This window comes from Panthera uncia (genome assembly GCF_023721935.1).
Source record: "Panthera uncia isolate 11264 chromosome E2 unlocalized genomic scaffold, Puncia_PCG_1.0 HiC_scaffold_19, whole genome shotgun sequence".
NCBI classification, from domain to species: Eukaryota; Metazoa; Chordata; class Mammalia; order Carnivora; family Felidae; genus Panthera; species Panthera uncia.
This window is the reverse complement of record NW_026057588.1, coordinates 9,400,304-9,417,935: the sequence shown is the minus strand read 5'-3', so window position 1 is coordinate 9,417,935 and position 17,632 is coordinate 9,400,304. Positions and strand designations below refer to the sequence as shown.

Here is a 17,632-nt window from a genome sequence, read left to right as displayed (position 1 = left end):
CGCGGGGGAGGCGGCGGCGGCGGCGGCGGCGGCGGCGGCGGCGGCGGGGCACGTCCTCGCCCCGAGCTTCGCCCGGGGCCGGGCAGGGTGAGAGAGCGGCGGGCTCCGTCCCGGGGCCTCCGGGGAGGAGAAACTGAGGCACCATCCGGCCCCAGCTCCTTGCTGGGACCCCGAGCCCCTCACGGACCTCAGTTTCCCCAGCAGGTCCCCGGGGTACCCCCGAAGGCACCGAGCGCTGCCTTCCCGCGGCAGGAGACGCGGGTCTCGAGGCTGCCCTGAGCCCCCCCCCCCCCCCCGCGGAGATGGCGACCCCCTACCCCAGCAGTGGCGGCGGAGGCGAGGTCAAGTGCGGGGGAGGTCGTGGCCGCAGCGTCCCGTGGGACTTTCTGCCTGGGCTAGTGGTCAAGGCCCCGCCCGGACCCTGGTGAGCAAAGCCCCGCCCCCCGGGCCGTGGCCCCGCCCCCAAGGGCGTCCTGGGAGAATTCACACTCGGCTTTCCGCCCCGCCCTCCGGAGCTAGAATTTCTTACCCCGGGAAGCTCAACCTTTGTTCTACAAACAACCCCCACCACGTTCTGTCCCTACCCCCCCTTCCTCAGACTTCATCCCCAACGTTCTCATTTCTCCCCTCTGCCTCCTCCCTCCCCCCGCCCCAGAATTGATTTACACCCCGGGGTTCTGTCCCCACGGCCGGGTGCAGCATCCACACGCGGGTTCCGCCCCCACCTCCAGTGTCGAACCCACTTCCCACGCCCCGACCCCGTTCCGAGGCCCCGAGGGCAGGGCTCCCCCAGGCCGCGGACCCCTTGAGCGCCGGGGGCCCCGCTGACGCCCCCTCCGCGCCGCCCGCCCAGCCTGCAGGCGCAGCGCAAGGAGAAGTCCCGTAACGCGGCGCGCTCGCGGCGCGGAAAGGAGAACCTGGAGTTCTTCGAGCTGGCCAAGCTGCTCCCGCTGCCCGGAGCCATCTCGAGCCAGCTGGACAAGGCGTCCATCGTGCGCCTCAGCGTCACCTACCTCCGCCTGCGCCGCTTCGCCGCCCTCGGGGCGCCGCCCTGGGGACTGCGGGCCGCGGGGCCCCCGGCCGGCCTCGGTGAGTGCGCGGGCGCAGGGGACGGGGACGGGGGCGGGGGGGGGGCGGCAAGTGGGAACGTGAAGGGCCCACCAGCTTTTGCCCAGTCCCTTTTTGGCCGAGAGGGAGCACGAGGTTTGGAATCAACCAGACCCTCTGTGTGTCCCTATCAGGTGGCCTCTAGTCTCCGAGCCTCCGTTTATTCATCTGTTAAATGGGCACACGAGGTAGGGATGAGTTCATGAATTTTGGCCACCAGGGATCAGACCACTAGTAAATGCTATTATTTTTATTAGGGAAGATGAATCATTTTGACAAAGGAGGCCCGCAGCTCCGGGGGCGGGACAGAGGGGGCCCAGCCTGGGCCTCCTATCCACTCATGGGCAAGAAACCCCCTCACTCAGACTTGAGCACAAGGACTCTGGAGTCAGAATTCCCAGTTTGGGAAAGCGGGAGGGAGACAGTATAATGTGGCAGGTAAGACGGAGAGAGCTTCAGAAAGACTCTCCTGGGTCCCTGCCCACCCTCTCCCCCACCCCATCCCGGCCACTCCCCAGCGTTGTGACCCTGGGCAGGTCGCCTTACCTCTCTGTGCCTCGTCTGTGAAATGGGAATCCTGATGAAAGTCCGCACACAGACACCCGGAGAGCCGAGAAGGAAGCCAGGTGATGTGTGCCAAGACCCTGGATATATTTGGCACAGCCTGGGCAATGCGTATGTAGCGACCCTTAGTGCCACTGGTTACGTTGCGGAACCTGCAGTTTCTTAAGCACCTACTGTGTGCCCGCTACTGTGCTGAGTCCTCAGGAGCCAGCAGGAAACAAACTTGAGAAAAGTCCTGCCCAGGCTGACATCCCAGTAGCCAAGACCCAATAATGAAATGAACAAAGAAATGCAATCTATCATCTGTAAAAATGCAGAATTAGGTAAAGGACAGATACAGATACACAGATATCGACTTTTATTAGAACTCAATTTTTTTAATGTTTATTTTTGAGAGAGAGGAAGACAGAGTGTGAGTGGGGGAGGAGCAGAGAGGGAGGGAGACACAGAATCCGAAGCAGGCTCCGGGCTCCGAGCGGTCAGCACAGAGCCCGACGCGGGGCTCGAACTCACGGACCGCGAGATGGTGACCTGAGCCGAAGTGCGCCGCGTAACCGACGGAGCCCCCCAGGCGCCTCTAGAATTCAACTTTATTGCTGATGGATGCATAGCAGTGTTATGTTACTGTTATTGCTTGTTTTATGTATTACTGCTTCACTCAACTACAAGACAGTGAATCCTGTAAATCTGAGGTGGCAGGTGACAGCGACCGGGCACCCCAAGCGACGGGGCCCCCCAGAAGAACGGGTGTCCTTAGGGTGAGGTTGGAGGGGCTCCAGTTCCCCTCCTGCCCCCGGTCCCAGGGGAGGAGGTGGGGGGGGGAGAGAAAATAGCATTGATTAAGCTCGCAATAAATCACCATTTAAATTTAAATAATCCGGCTTCCCAGGCGGTAATTAGGCGAATTGACTGGCGCCCAGAGAATGCGGCATTAGCGCGGCTGATTACTGTCATTACCGCGAACAACATGTGCGCCGGCGGGGGGATAAACATCTTGTCTATTGTCCCGAACGCCGGGAGAGAAAGGAAGGGAGGGGGTGTTGAGATAGTCCCTCCGGCGTCCAGCTCCCCCCCCCCCCCCCCCCCCCCACCACCTCCCGCTGCCCGGATGGGCACTTGAAGGGGACAGGAGCCCGCTGAGGACACAGCACCGAGGGGGCAGACCGCAGACTCCGTGGAGGCCCCCCTCCTGTACTCCTGGGGAGCACCTCCCTCCCCCTCCCCCCGGCCCGTATGGGACGTACTGCGTGGACTCCCTCCCAGATCCCCTAAAGCAGGCATTTGGAGGCATCTCCTGCCTCCCAGGGGCCCCAACAAGAGGTCAAGCGCCTGTTTCCGTAGTTCACACGGGGAAACTGAGGACAGGGTCTTAGCTAGTCAGAGAGCAAAGCCATGTGTCTCCCATTCTGTGGCTTCCTCAATAATAATGATAAAAACATACGCCTGTCAGACCATGTTGAGCACTATAGACAAATAACTCGCCAATTTTTTTTTTTTTTTTTTTTTAACTCACTGAACCCCGGGGCGCCTGGGTGGCTCAGTCAGTTAAGCGGCCGACTTCCGCCCAGGTCATGATCTCACAGTGTGTGAGTTCGAGCCCCACGTCGGGCTCTGGGCTGACAGCTCAGAGCCTGGAGCCTGCTTCGAATTCTGTGTCTCTGTCTGTGTCTGCCCCTTCCCTGCTCACGCTCTCTCTCTGTCTCTCTCTCTCAGAAGTAAAGAAACATTTAAAAAAAAGTGTTTTAATAAAAAAATAACAACACTCAATCCTCTCACAAACACTAGGAGGAGAGCGGTGTTGATTCCCATTTTATAGAAGTGGAAAACTGAGCCCCAGAGAGGGGAAGCCATTCACCCATCGGTCAAGCCTGGGCCCGGCTGAGATCCAAACTGTTTTCAGAGTGCGCGTCCTCAGCCTCCAGACCTGGCATGGTCATAGGTCTCCGGGGATCTTGCGGGTCTCGGCCTGTCTCTGGGCCTCCCTCTGTGCCTGTAAAACAGCACAACAGATGCGGAAGCCTAGCCCTGGACCTCCACGTCCGGGGAGGGGACAGCCTGGATCTTAGATCAGTGGTCGTCATTCATTCAGCATCATCGAACACTTCTCGGTGCCAGGCCCTGTTCTAGGGACAGGACAAAGTCCCTGACCTCAAGGGTGGGCCTACCAGCCCTTCGTGGTGTGCCCACTGTCCCTCACCTCTCTGATCTCATTTTTCTGCCCCTCTCACCTCTTCAAACCCCCACACAGACTACCACACACACACACACACACACACACACACACACAGTGACTATCTCGCTATTCCTCAGAGAAACATGTTCCTACCCCAGGGCCTTTGCACTTGCTGTGCCCTCCCTCAGGAGCTCCCTTCCTTCCAAAAGTCAGCTCTTCAGGGAGGCCTGCCCTGACCACTCTGTTAAAACTGACAACACCCTTGTCCCCCAGCGCTCTCTTGTCTTCCTTTCCTGCCTTCTTTCTTTCCAAAGCACTCATTGTCTATTGTGTCTCTCCCCCATGACACCGTGTTCCCCGAGCCTGGGACAGCTCCTGGGGCACAGTAAGGGCTCCCTAAGTATTTGTTGGGTGGCCATGGAACAGAGTGAGGGGAGGAGGGTTGACATCTTAATTCACAGGTCAGGCCCAGCCTCACTCTGAGAAAGTGACCTTTGAGCTGAGACTGGAAGGAGGTGAGGAAGCAAGCCGTGAGAGAAGCTGGAAGGAAAGCAGTCTGGACTGCGGGAATATGTGCAAAGGCCCTGGGGCAGGCAGGAATCCGCTTACTGGCTGCAGGGCACAATGAGGCCAAGTAGTCAGAGAGAAGTAAGTAGTTGAGGCAGAGAGTAGACAGCCGGAACCAGGTCCTGCAGGGCCTCGTGGGCTTTGGTGAGGCCTTTGGCTGTTAGCCCAAGTGGGACGGGAGCCAGAGGTGGAAGCAGGGAGTCCAGTGAGGACGCGAGTGCAATGGTCCAGGCTCCTGCCTGGTGGGGCAGCTAGACCAGGGCGGGGGCCGTGGGGTGAGGGGTGGTGGGAATCAGGAGAGGGATGTGCTGAAAACAGCCGTGGGTGGGAGAAAGAGATAGGTCAGGGCCAACGGCAAGGAATTACCTGGAAAGGTAGAGGTGCCCCCAAGTTATCCACCGTACCTGGTAAGAATAAGGGCAGGACTCGGGAATTTGGTCCCTACCGTGTGCCTGGCTGTGTGTTGTTCACACGCACGAACCCATTCACGCTCTAGCATGGGACCCAGTTTACAATTGAGGCTGAGGAAGGTGCCCCGTCTGGCCCGCGGGGCCTGCCCCTCCTGGGAGCAGGGTTTCCCTCTCTGGACTTCATCCCCACCACCTGGTCTGGGAATCTCTCTGGGCAATTGAGAATAGGAGGTGATCAGACCCCTGGGAGTCCCCTTCTCCCCTGGGTCCCTCGGTCCCAGCTCTGTGATGACACCTAGGACAGTTTTTCTTCTCCAGCGGGCAGTCAGGCTCCAATAAAAAGCGCAGCGAATGTTTGTTGAGTGAGTGAGTGATGGTTGGGGGTTGGGCACGAGCAGGGGGCAGATCTGGGAGCAGTAAAGAGCCACCTGCCGAATTTGGGGGACAGAGGAGCTGAGGCATTTGCCTGGAGAGGCCGGAACGCAGAGGAAGGAGTCTGGAGTTGGGTTTGGGGAGGGAGGGGGGGCTGGGGGTAATAGGACGCATCAGTCAGCGAAGGGGACCGACCCCAAAGCTCCCGTCCCAACGGGGGAACAGCAAGCCCTCCCCCTGCGCACCCCCCTCATCCGACGTGCCCATTAATGCTGTTAATTGCAGCCGTTCAGTCTGACCTGGGCTGATCCTGTGAGCGGGAAAATGAAGGAATTAGCAAAAATGACAGGGGAAAATTGCGACAATTAGCAGGCAGCATTGTTCCTGCCTGTCACCCGGCTGGTTCGCGCTGCATCTCGGGGGAGGGGTCCCCATCAGCACCCCCCCTCCATTTATTGTTCCTGGTGCTCCAGCCAGGGGTGGGAAAAGGGTGCGAACAGTGGGGAGGTGCTCCCCGGGAGGAGGCGTGGCTTAGATGTTTTGTGGGGGGCGCTGAGTCCTGATGGGGGCGCCGGGCGGGGCTTGGCCGCCTGGTGTTTTGAGGGTCTGGAAATAACAATAGCAATGACACTATTAATACTAATCCTGGCTCTGTGTTTGGGAGCACCTGAGGTGTGCCTGGCGGGTGCGGGGCCCTTTCTGTTCCTTATGCTGAGTGCTCAACCAGCCTGTGAGGTCCGCGCTCTTTGCAAATCCACTTGACAGAGGAGGAAACTGAGGCACAGAGAGGTGAAGGGACTGGTCCCAGGGCACACAGCCAGGGAGGGCCTGCCCTGGGGCTGGGCACCAGACCAGGACCCTTAGGCCTGCAGGAGCCAGCCACTTGCCCACCCTCAAGGTCACGGAGTCCCCTGGCTCCCTGATCTGGACATAGAGCCCCTTGGGAGGTGTTTCTCTGCAGGGTCAGGGAGAGGGACCTGCGTGGGAACAGCCTCCATCCACCCCCGCCCCCCAACCCTCTGCCCTCCTCTCTGCTCCAGACTGTGGGGGCTGGGGCGCTCTTTGCCCTTTGTCCCATTTGACATGACCTCCTGTCACTGTCTTTCCCTGTATTTCTCCTGGACATCTCCTTTCTTTTCTCTCCACCTCTTTTTTTTTTTTTAATGTTTTTTTTTAATTTTTTTTATTTTGAGAGAGAGAGAGAGCCAGCCGGGGAGGGGCAGAGAGAGGGAGACACAGAATCGGAAGCAGGCTCCAGGCTCCGAGCTGAGCTGTCAGCACAGAGCCCGATGCGGGGCTCGAACCCATAAACCGTGAGATCATGACCTGAGCCGAAGTCAGAAGTCAGATGCTTAACCTACTGAGTCACCCAGGCGCGCCAAGAGTTTAATTTTTTAAAGTTTATTTATTTTGAGAGAAAGAATGAGCGTGCACATGACTGGGGGAAGGGCAGAGAGAGAAGGAGAGAGAGAATCCCAAGCAGGCTCTGAGCTGTCAGCGCAGAGCTTGATGTAGGGCTCGAACCCCCAACCCATGAGATGAAGCCCTGAGCCGAAGTCAGATGCTTAACCGACTGAGCCACCCAGGTGCCCCTAGTTCCAGAACATTTTCACTGCCTCCTGAAAAAGCCCTGCCCACATCTGCAGACACTCCCATCCCCCCTCCCTCCCGTCAGCCCCTGGGCAACCACTAATCTACTTCCTGTCTCCGTAGATTTGGCCTGTTCCCCGGACAGTTCGTAGAAATGGAATCACACAGTGTGTGGCCTCTTGGGTCTTGAGTAATGTTTTCACTTTTTTTTTTTTTTCAAGTATGTTCCACACCCCACGTGGGACTTGAACCCCCGACCCCGAGATCAAATGTCTTGCTCCTCCGACTGAGCCAGCCAGGCGCCCCTGGATTTTTTAGTTTCTTGCGTGTTGTGTATCTGCCTCTGGCCTGGGAGGGGAGAACCAGGTCTCCTCGGTGGCCCTAGGACAGGGCCTGCCGCATAGTTGGTGCTCAGGGAGTTTCTGCCTGGATTGGATGGATGGACAAACGGACGGACGGACGCCTGTCTGCATCCTCTGGTGTCTCTCTCTGTCTCTGTGTGTCTCAGCCCACTTCTGCCCCTTCCACCCTTCCCCCCAGCCCAGGTTTCTCCCCGACAGGGCCCGGGGTCCCCAGTACCCCAAGGTGGCTGCGGGACCGGGAAGAGAGCGAGATTTGTAGCCTGGCTCGAATGGGGCCCAACAGGCCCCGGCCTCACCCCTCCCTTTGCCCCCAGCCCCCAGCCACAGGGGCCCCGTGGCGCTGGTCTCCGAAGTCTTCGAGCAGCACCTGGGAGGACACATCTTGCAGGTGAGGCCCCTTCCCTGCCTGCTGCTCATTGCTGCCACCTGGCGGCCACCTCTGGCGAGCAGCACCCTTTTCTCCGGCATCCATCCCAGCGAGGGCCCCCTTTCCGAGGGCCACCCGATCCCCTTCCCCTCCCCACCCCCCGATTAATCCATCCTAGGTGGAGATCCAGCTTTTAGAATCTCTTGCCACTTGCCTGCTGGACAGACAGATGCCCAGCGCTCCTCTCTCCGCCCCCTATTTCTCCCCACTCTAGTCCCTGGATGGCTTCGTGTTTGCCTTGAACCAGGAAGGGAAATTCCTCTACATTTCAGAGACCGTCTCCATTTATCTGGGTCTCTCACAGGTAAGGGGCCCGCAGCGGGCTGCCTGGACTGGCCTGCCCACCATCTCCCTTGCTGGCCCCTGCATGCCCTTCCTCTCTCCTGGCCTCACCATCCCAGCCCGAAAAGTGGGCTGCATCGGTGGTTCCCAAAGTGCACCCCCGGGAACCCCACGTGGCTCCTCCTTACAGGCAAGGGGGGGGGCTATTAAAGTAACAGGTCAATTCGAAGACGGCAAATTAGCAGAAAGGTCAGTTTCCCCATGAGTGTTTGCCAAATGCGCCATATTTACCAAAACTTGCTTTTTTTGTTGTTGTTTTTTTCCTCCACAATTGTAAAGAATTACAGCGATTTGCATCGTAAGGGCTTGGGTTTTGCCAACTTTGGAAGATTTTCTGTAGCGTTTTCGTGAACTGGCTTGCTTTTTCTATCTCAGCCAGCTGTTTCTGCCCCAGCTCCTGCAGCTGGCACTGAAAGGTAAAAGGCAGGGGAGGGGGCGCCTGGGTGGCTCAGTCGGGTAAGTGTCCGACTTCGGCTCAGGTCATGATCTCACAGTCTGAGTTCAAGTCCCGCGTGGGGCTCTGTGCTGACATCTCAGAGCCTGGGGCCTGCTTTGGAGTCTGTGTCTCCCTCTCTCTTCCCTCTCAAAAATTATATATATAGCAGAAACGGAAACGGACTCCCAATCCTGGGGGGCCTGGCTCCTTGTGGCCTTCCTACTACCAATACATTCAGTACAAATCACTGTCCTCTGTTATCACTATTACAAAGGTTTTGGCAAATGGTAAATTTAGAAAGTTCAATGCTAGGTATTTGGCCTTTGTGAGCACCTTTGCAGTGAGTTGTTGGAGATATGTGGAGGAGGAAGACCCTGGAGGTAGGTGCATGTGGACAAGGGGAAGGGAGGGAGGGAGAAGTGGAGGAAAAGCTGGAAGCTGGTGCAGGGAAGGGTTTAATGAGGAGGAGTTCAGAGGGATGAGGGACAGAGGGGAGCCTGGGACCCCAAGCCCAGGGGCAGTGGGAGCTCTGAGAGGTTTCTGAGAGGAGGCGGGCCATGGTCAGGTGAGGAATTTAGCAAGGGTGTTTGGGGACTGAAGGCCAGAGCACCAGGGAGGACCCTGGGGCAGGAAGGCAGCACAGAAAAGTTGGGGGCCTGGACTAGGGGAGGTGAGGAGAGAAGGGGAACTGCTCTGAGAGTTTGGGGTGAATTCAGTGTGAAAGTCTGATTAAAAAGTTATTGTTTTTTTTTTTTAATGTTTATTTATTTTGAGAGAGAAAAAGAGCGAGCAGGGGAGGGGCAGAGAGGAGGGGAGAGAGAAACTCAAGCAGGCTCCTCGCTATCAGTGAAGAACCCGATGTGGGTCTCTAACGCAGGAACCCGTGTGAGATAAGGACCTGAGCCGAAATCGAGTGGAATCCTTAACCAACTGAGCCACCCAGACGCCTCAAAAAGTTCTAACTCTTTAAAGAGTTCGAGAAACATTCCACTGCTTGCATCCTGATTGCCATTCCTGCGGGGACATCCTGTGATTCATTTCAGGGCACGGTTTTTTGCTGTGAGTGGGTGGGAGTTGGGTAAATGGAGGCTACGACAACCCAGTACACAGCTTCTTAATAGGGTAAGCAGGTGCAGAAAATCCTCAACGATCGCCGGGTTTGAAGTGGGAAGGCATAAGAAGAGCCTAAAAGTTTGTATTCTTCTTTTTAAAAGGTTAAAAAGCAATTCTCATAAAAACACGAGACTGGCGTGAAGCGCGTCTGCAACCTAGGCGAGCGAGCCGGAGGCCGAAGGCCGGGCGAGTGGCTGCGCGCGCATCTTACCCGCCCTCTGCCGTCCCCTCTTTCGCCGGCAGGTGGAGCTGACGGGCAGCAGCGTCTTCGACTACATCCATCCCGGGGACCACTCGGAGGTGCTAGAGCAACTGGGGCTCCGGGCCCGGCCTCCCGGGCCCCCCACGCCGCCCTCCGTCCCCTCCTCCTCCTCCTCCTCCTCGTCTTCTTCCTCGCTTGCAGATACTCCTGAGATCGGTAATTCCAGGGGCCCCAAAGTCACGCGGCCTCAAGGGTGTAGGGCTTGTTGTTACAAAACCCACTCTCCTTCGAGTTGCGCAGAGTTTTGCAAAATGCACCAGAGTCTGAACCAAGGCAACGCGACTTGGCTCCCGAAAGTTGCCTAAGGTTGCCTGGCTCCCCCAGAGTCGAGCTTTAGAAAGACCCCTCTTGCCACTGCTTGTGGGTGACAGATGGGACCAGGCTTTGGTAAATGATAAAGCCCCGGCTTCACGGGCTTTCCCCATGCTGCGCCTTTAACTGCGTGATTGGAATCCTAATCACCACCCCACAAGCGGGGAACTATCAAGCTGTCTTCATTTTGCAGAGGTGGAAACTGAGGCACAGCGCAGAGAGGTTAAGTTAATTGGCCCGGGTCACACAGCTGTACGTGGTTGATCTGGACCGCAGCCCGGGTTTGTCTGGCTCCTGCATCTGTGTTTCTAGTCCTTCCCTGCAGTGGAAAATTCCAGTCCATGTTAGAGAAGGAGGGTGTTGGGAGATTACCCTGGAAGTTTCTTTTAGCTCTGAGATGTGGGGGGACTAGGAGGTTAACTTTCCCGTCAGGAGGATTTTCTTCTGTTGGGTTCGCTTAACAGCAAAAATACCTGAGCTATCATCAGGGCCTGCACGCTTGGGAGATGTTTGTGGGTCCACTGGGGAAGGTGATTAGGTTTGCATCAAAGATTGAGAAACAGGGTCGTCTGGCGGTGAGCAGTTACAAGAATGTATCACGGGATTTATAGACTAATCTGTATTTGTGAGTCTTACTTGTTTCTTATACCCAGAGCCCCTGCTCCGGGCTGGGGAGGGCTGGGGACACAGTGATGACAGCATCCCCAGCCCTACCCTCCCCGTGCTCACAGTCCGGGTGTGGGCAGACCGGCCAGTCCCTAGAAGAATGATACTCCAAAGTGGTCGGGGCTGGGGTGGGAGACCCCAGAGGGATGGCTGACCCAGCCTGGGGGGGGGTCAGGGAGGGCTTCCTGGAGGAGGAGCTGTCTACCCTGAGACCTGGAGGCTGAGGCTAGAGATGGTGTCAGCGGGAGGCAGTTCTTGCGGAAGTTTTAGGCCAAGGTGAGGAGCTGAGCTTTCTCCCAAGGGTCCTAGGGAGCCATGGCAGTTTCAGGGCAGGGAGGGGCCGGGGTCATATCTGAGCTTTAGACGAGACCCGAGACCCGTGCAGCTGTAGCTCAGAGGGGAGGTTAGTCTGCGACTTCAGTGAGGTTGTGTAACCCTCAGGCTGTGGCCTTGACCTTGTCTGGCTAGATGTACGGGGCGGGGGGGGGGGGGGGGGCGGTGCGGGGGCGGCCTGGGGGGGTGTGTTTCTCCTTCAGGACCTCCTAACCTTCCTTCACTCTCCACCCCAGAGGCCAGCCCCGCCGAGGTGCCTCACTTCTCCCGGGCCCAGGAGCGTTCCTTCTTCATCCGCATGAAATCTACCCTCACCAAGCGGGGGCTGCACGTCAAGGCCTCGGGGTACAAGGTGAGGGTCAGCTCTCTGGCCCCGGCTGCTAACTCCTGGGTCTCCTCTCCTGCGGGCGACGGTGGGGGGGTGGCTCCCACATTCCTCCCAGCTCTGTCCTTGTGCCCCGGCACCGGCGGGGTGGTGGCCTCGCCAGGCCTCTCCTCCAAGCCCGCCTGTCGCCCACAGGTCATCCACGTCACCGGGCGCCTTCGGGCCCGCTCCCTGGGCCTGGTGGCTCTGGGCCACACGTTGCCCCCAGCCCCACTGGCTGAGCTGCCACTACACGGACACATGATCGTCTTCCGCCTCAGCCTGGGTCTCACCATCCTTGCTTGTGAGAGCAGGTACCGGGGTCGGGGGGCCGAGGCGGGCGGATGGGGCCACACGGGGGAGCCAGGGCTGCGGGCAGGCGGCGGGGGGGGGGGGGGGCTGGGGAGCCAGGGGGACACAAGAGCAGCGAGGGAGGAGGTCCTGGAAGGAGGGGGCCGGGGCGGGGCCTTTGGGGGTGGGGCGGGTTGCGCCCTGCACCACGCGGTGGGGAAAATTAAATCGCGAAATAGCCCCCACGCTCCGAGTGCCTTCGGGGGGCCCGGGGCCACCCCTCAAGGCCCACAGCCACTCCAGGCGGGACGCTGTTATGACACCACCATTGTACCGAGGGTTAAACTGAGGCCCAGAGCGCTCCAGAGCAAGATTTCGGAGCTGGGGGTTCCAGAACCGACCCTGCCTCTTTGCCCCCAACCCTGTTGTCTCAGAGCCCTTCTCACCGCCTCTCTCTGTCGCCCCCTGTGCTCAGAGTCAGCGACCACATGGACCTGGGGCCCTCAGAGCTTGTGGGCCGCAGCTGCTACCAGTTTGTCCACGGCCAGGACGCAGCCAGGATCCGCCAAAGCCACCTGGACCGTGAGAACCCCTGTCTGCCGGCACCCCAGGCCTGAGTCCACAACCCCCCCCGCCCCGCTGTGCCCTGCACCCCGGACAACAGCTCACACGTGGGGTGGGAGGAAAGGGGCCGTGGGGTCTCTCGGGCCCACCCTTAAAAATCCAGAAGGCCCCCCAGCCAGGTTAGCCTTCAGTCCTTCTGACTCTGTCTCTCTCCGTCCCCCCCCCCATCTCCTCCCTGCCGCCACCCTTTCTGCCCCTGTCTCCCTCTCTCACCCCCGCCTTCCTGTCCACCTGTCTCTCTGCAACTGTCTCACCCCGTCCCTGCGCTGGGCCCAGTGCTGGACAAGGGTCAGGTGATGACCGGTTACTACCGTTGGCTGCAGCGAGCCGGGGGCTTTGTGTGGCTGCAGTCCGTGGCCACCGTGGCCGTGAGCGGGAAGAGCCCCGGGGAGCGCCACGTGCTGTGGGTCAGCTACGTGCTCAGGTGAGGGCTGTCCCCGGCCGGCCTCACCGGGAAGGGGGCTTGGGGTGGAGGCTCTTCAGGGAGGGCTTCTCGAAGAGGATAAGAACCCAGAGGGGCCTGAAAACAGGAAGGGGAAAGGGGACAGTGAGAGGAGAGGCTTGGAGGTGGCGAGACCTTACCTGCAGGGGGGCGGCTTTGAAGTGGCCTCAGCCCAGGCAGAGGGTCTGGATTTGATTCTGGGGCACTGGGGAGCCACGGCAGGGTTCAAGGCTGGAGAGGGTCACAGTCAAATCTGCTTTGTGGAAAGACCCCTCTGGCTGCCTCGAAATGAGAGTTCTGAGGGACGCACACGGGGGCTGGGAGCCCAGGGAGGAGGTGGGGGCAAGTCCCGGAAATGCCAGGCAATGCTGGTGGAGGAGGGGAAGAGCTGTCTGCTGCCACCCACGTCTCTGGCTTTGCTGGGCCTGGATTTGGGCCCCTAAGAGGAACAGGGGCTGAAAGGAAGATGCTGGGGACATTTAGTTGGTGGCATCGGGGGCAGGGGGGCACAGGCTGCCTGGGTCTGGCCTCGGATGACAGGGCTGTGGGGCTAGAAGTCAGCTTGGAGCCTGGGGGGGGGGGGGGGTCCAGTGATGAGCCCTAAGTACCATGGGGTGGGGGCTCTACCCCACCTGTGTTGTCCCCAGCCAAGCCGAGGGTGGCCAGACCCCTCTGGACGCCTTCCAGCTTCCAGCCAGCGTGGCCTGTGAGGACGTGTCCAGCCCAGAGCCAGAACCCACAGGTGAGCCCCACCTCCCACCCCCCCAGCCCCCGGGGGAAGCTCCCAGGGGCCTCTGGGACCTGCGCTCTCCAGTCCGGAAGCCACCAGCCACAAGTGGTGACTTACGTTCAATTAAAAATGAACGGTTCAGTTTCTCAGTCACACCCGCCACATTTCGAGGGCCCCGTAGCCTCACGTGGCCAGTGGCTAATGCCGTTGGACCATAAGGATACGGAACGTCATCGGGGAAAGTTCTGTTGGACAACACAGGTCTAGACCACAGATGGGAAGACTGAGGGCTGGGGACGCGCACCCGCAGTGCCCTTTGTATCTCCCTCTTCCAGAGCCAGAGCCTCCGGTGGAAGGGAAGCAGGCTGCCCCCCTAGACAAGGATGAGCCCCCTCGGACCCGGGGCAAACGCATCAAAGTGGAGCCTGGCCCGGGGGAGACCAAAGACCCGGAGGACAGCGCGGAGGAGGAGCCGTCCAGCCACCCGGCCCTGCCGAGGCCCGAGTTTACTTCTGTCATCCGGGCAGGGGCCCTGAAGCAGGACCTGGTGCGGCCCTGGGGCCTGGGGCCTCCTGGAGACCCCCCACCGTCCCTCCTCCACGCGGGCTTCCTGCCCCCCGTCGTGCGGGGCCTGTGCACGCCCGGCACCATCCGCTACGGCCCTGCGGAGCTGGGTCTCATGTACCCGCACCTGCAGAGGCTGGGCCCGGGGCCCGGCCTCCCCGAGGCCTTCTATCCCACCCTGGGCCTGTCGTACCCGGGGCCCGCGGGCACCAGGGTGCAGCGGAAGGGTGACTGAGGACTGGAGAGCGGCCTCCAGGGCCGGACCCTGAAGGAGGGGCGGGGCCTTGAGGGCGCAGGGGCGGGGCTCACGGCCCCGATGGCCCTCCCTGAGAATTAAACACCTTCTCCCCCTCCGTGGCTCAGTCTCCAGGGGCCTTGGGGCCCCTCGCTCCTTTTCTTTCTCCTTGGTTACCTCCACCTGCTTTTACGGATTCCCATGCCCGCCCTTCCCGGTCGCAGGAACCGCCACTCAGAATGTGGACAAGGGTCAGGTTTTAATGTCCCGGTCCTCGGGCCGTCCAGCGCCCGGCCATTCCCCGTGGCCCAGCTGTTCACTCCGGTGGCGGCCGGCCGGCTTCGTCGGGGCCTTCGGCGGTGGCGGTCCCATCGTCCTCGGGCACCAGTTCCACATCCAGCTCCAGCTGACCCATGTAGAGACCGACGGCACAAGCCCAGAGCAGGCCCACGGCCAGCACGGCCCCCACGCCCGCCGCTGCGCCCCCCAGCGACAGTTGCATGGGTCCCCGCAGTGCAGCCAGGCCCACCACGTAGGAGGCACCGCCCCACACGACGCACAGGCCGCCCAGCAGGAAGAAGCCTGTGCGAGAGGGCAGGAGGCCACGGTCAAGGAGAGGCAGGGCCTGAGCTCCCAGGCTGGCACTGCAGTGGGGTGGATGGAGAAGCCGGGGAGGGGAGGGGGATGGGGGGGCGGGGCGGGGGTTCTGGGATTCAGATGACTCCGGGAACCGAGGCGGGTCAGGGGACCAAGGTGGAGTTAGAGAATGAGGCAAACTCAAAAGCAGGGTAGGCGTCAAGAGTAGTAGAGAGCCAAGGTCAGGGACATGAGGAGGTATCGGTATCCGAGGAGGTGTCCCGGATGGGGAGGTGGGGTTCAGGACCAGAGGCGGAGTGGGGAGCTGGTCTGAGAGCAAAGACAGGGATGGAGTGGCAGGGCCAGTCTGGGGCTGGGCCAGCGTGAAGGGCTAAGACGCGACCGTCATCTTTGTGGGACAGTCAGATCGGAGGGGACAAGGACCCACAGCCACCCCGTGGGCCACCCACTAGGGTGATCCAGTGGCCACAAAGTAGGGGCGGGTGGATGTAAGGTCAACAGTCACACGTGAAAATGAGGTGGCTTCTGGTGGGGGAGGAAAGAGTGGGTGGCTGTGGGACAGGGCAGGGAAGAATCTACACCCACGGGGGAGGTTAGGGGTTCTGCCCTCACTCCCTGGTTGGGGCGAGAGTGGGGGTCTGCACTCACCGTAGGCAGCTTCCCGACCCATGTCACTCTGCATGAAGGAGATGACCCCAATGCCTGATGCCAGGAGGCCATTGCGGAACCAGGAGAGGAAGGCTGGAGGAAGGGGTGAATGGGGAGGGGAAAGAAATCAGCATCAGCCTGTCAGCCCAGACAGTGTTATCCCATTGCACCCCAAATCCCCACCCGGTCCTGACGGCCCTCCACTTAACCTTAACCCCCACCAAACTGTAGCTTCCATCCATCTGAGCCCTCTCCCCAAACTCTGCAGCACCAAAGATTCAACATAGTCTGCAGAATCTGCAGGAGAATCTAGGAACCAAAATTGCCGAACTTATTTAATATATTTTTTTATTTTTTTTTAACGTTTATTTATTTTTGAGACAGAGAGAGACAGAGCATGAACAGGGGAGGGTCAGCGAGAGAGGGAGACACAGAATCCGAAGCAGGCTCCAGGCTCTGAGCTGTCAGCACAGAGCCGGACGCGGGGCTCGAACTCACAGACCGCGAGATCATGACCTGAGCCGAAGTCGGCCGCTTAACCGACTGAGCCACCCAGGCGCCCCCAAAATTGCCGACCTTAAATATGAGGACAGGAAGATCCCGAGGGGTCATCCTGGTCAACACCCCTCCTCTCCCCATACATGTGTGTATCCCCCTCCCGCCTCCCCGCTCTGGGACAAACTTCTGCACTTCAGGCCTCTCTCCAGCCTCCCCGTTCAGGGAGCCTCAAACGCCAATCATCTGCTACCGCGTGTGAACTTCCTTGCTGTTATTCACATCCATTCAAATCCCCTGTGTGGCGCTAACCGGCTGGTCCGGGTTACAAACCCCACACCCACTCCCCATCCACTATCGACACGTGAGGCCCCTCCCCCTGCAGCCTGGATCACCTGGCCCTCCAATCAGCCCAGAGCTTTTCTTTTATTGGTTGTTCCTTCCTCCAATCCGGAACTCGCCCCCTCTTCTGATGGGATCCACGCTCCCGCCTAATGCAGAGTGGTCGCCTTTTGGATCTGAACTGGGTCCTCCAAGGCGGACCCCTCCAGTAGGCAACACCCCCGCCCTTCACCCTCTTCGGATGCCTCTCTCGCCCAGGCAGTGCAATTTTATGAGGCTGCCTGTCCTACCCCGACCAACCTTTCCAATCCCCAGTGCGTCCCACTAGCCGGACACCGTCCCATCCGCAAGCACTTCTATGCGGACAGACTGCGCTCTTGCAGCAAGCGCTTCCCTGCGCTTTTACGGAAGCCCTTCTCGCTCCGGAGTCCCAGCCCTGTTTCCAGCAGAAGCTCCACCCCCTTCCCCCACTCGCGCGCGCCGACAGCTCGGCTATCCGGGACCCCCTGTCCCGTCGGGGCCGACCCCAGCCCCAGCCTCAGACCTGTTTCATGCGCCTTCCGGAGGAGCCAGGCGTCCGCACGGTCCAGCTCGGACACGGGGGGCGGCGAAGCCCCGGCGCGGGGGCCGTGGCCGGGGGCGAAGGACCCTCGGGCGCCCCCGCTCCGGGGCCGCGGAGGCGGCAGCAGCGCCCCCCCGGAAGCGGAGCCGGGCCAGTCGGGCGGCCCGAGCCCACCACCAGCCGCCTCCCATGGTTCCCACTACGGCCGCCGCTCACCGCCCCGCCCCCACGGGCTCCCGTAGGCTGAAGCCCACGTCATTCAGGCGTGGCGGCTCACCCATTGGCTTCGAGAGCGCCACTCAGGGCTGGCGCCCACGGTCCATTGGTCGAAATAGCGGTGATTCCTCCTCTGTCATCTGTGCCGGTACTGCGCGTCCCACCTCGCTTCTGCTGCTGGACTACGAATCCCAGCGATCATTGCGCCCATAGAAGGCCGGTCTTCAGAAGGCGGAGGCCCGATGTCTGCCGGGACTTGTAGTTTATGTTAATAACTTTAATTCTAATAGCCGATCAACAAAAACAAAACAAAGCTGGGGTACTTCATGCAGAACCTTTGCAACATCTGGAATAGCCCGGAGGAGAAAGTAAACCTCAACCTATTAATCCCACTGAAGAGCAGTTACTGCTATCGGTTGTACTCTTGCCCTGTCTTTTTTCTAGGCAAATGTCAAGTGAGATGCCCTTTGACACATTAACTTTTTT

General features: G+C 59.9%; 2 protein-coding genes across 2 annotated transcripts; one reads left to right on the top strand and one right to left on the bottom strand.

Moving 5' to 3' along the window:
- Positions 1 to 302: 302 nt before the first annotated feature.
- On the top strand, positions 303 to 14,439 carry NPAS1 (neuronal PAS domain protein 1). Its single transcript, XM_049621110.1, has 11 exons — positions 303 to 424; positions 854 to 1,089; positions 7,460 to 7,533; positions 7,787 to 7,876; positions 9,707 to 9,881; positions 11,273 to 11,388; positions 11,557 to 11,714; positions 12,167 to 12,273; positions 12,592 to 12,739; positions 13,405 to 13,499; positions 13,823 to 14,439. Exons 1-11 carry the CDS (start codon positions 303 to 305, stop codon positions 14,284 to 14,286), a joined length of 1,785 nt encoding a protein of 594 aa, XP_049477067.1. The 3' UTR covers positions 14,287 to 14,439.
- Positions 14,440 to 14,520: 81 nt separating this feature from the next.
- On the bottom strand, positions 14,521 to 17,149 carry TMEM160 (transmembrane protein 160). The gene is given in 4 exon segments (XM_049621099.1): positions 14,521 to 14,868; positions 15,532 to 15,624; positions 16,913 to 17,063; positions 17,065 to 17,149. Coding segments are annotated over 4 exon segments (567 nt in total). The 5' UTR covers positions 17,122 to 17,149; the 3' UTR covers positions 14,521 to 14,602.
- Between the last annotated feature and the right edge of the window lie 483 nt (positions 17,150 to 17,632).

Excerpts from the sequence above, each read along its gene's own strand:
- NPAS1 (XM_049621110.1), top strand. The coding sequence starts at position 303 with ATGGCGACCCCCTACCCCAGCAGTGGCGGCGGAGGCGAGGTCAAGTGC. Across the intron at positions 425-853 it reads AAGGCCCCGCCCGGACCCTG|CCTGCAGGCGCAGCGCAAGG; the intron begins GTGAGCAAAGCC and ends CCGCCCGCCCAG. Across the intron at positions 13,500-13,822 it reads CCCAGAGCCAGAACCCACAG|AGCCAGAGCCTCCGGTGGAA; the intron begins GTGAGCCCCACC and ends TCCCTCTTCCAG.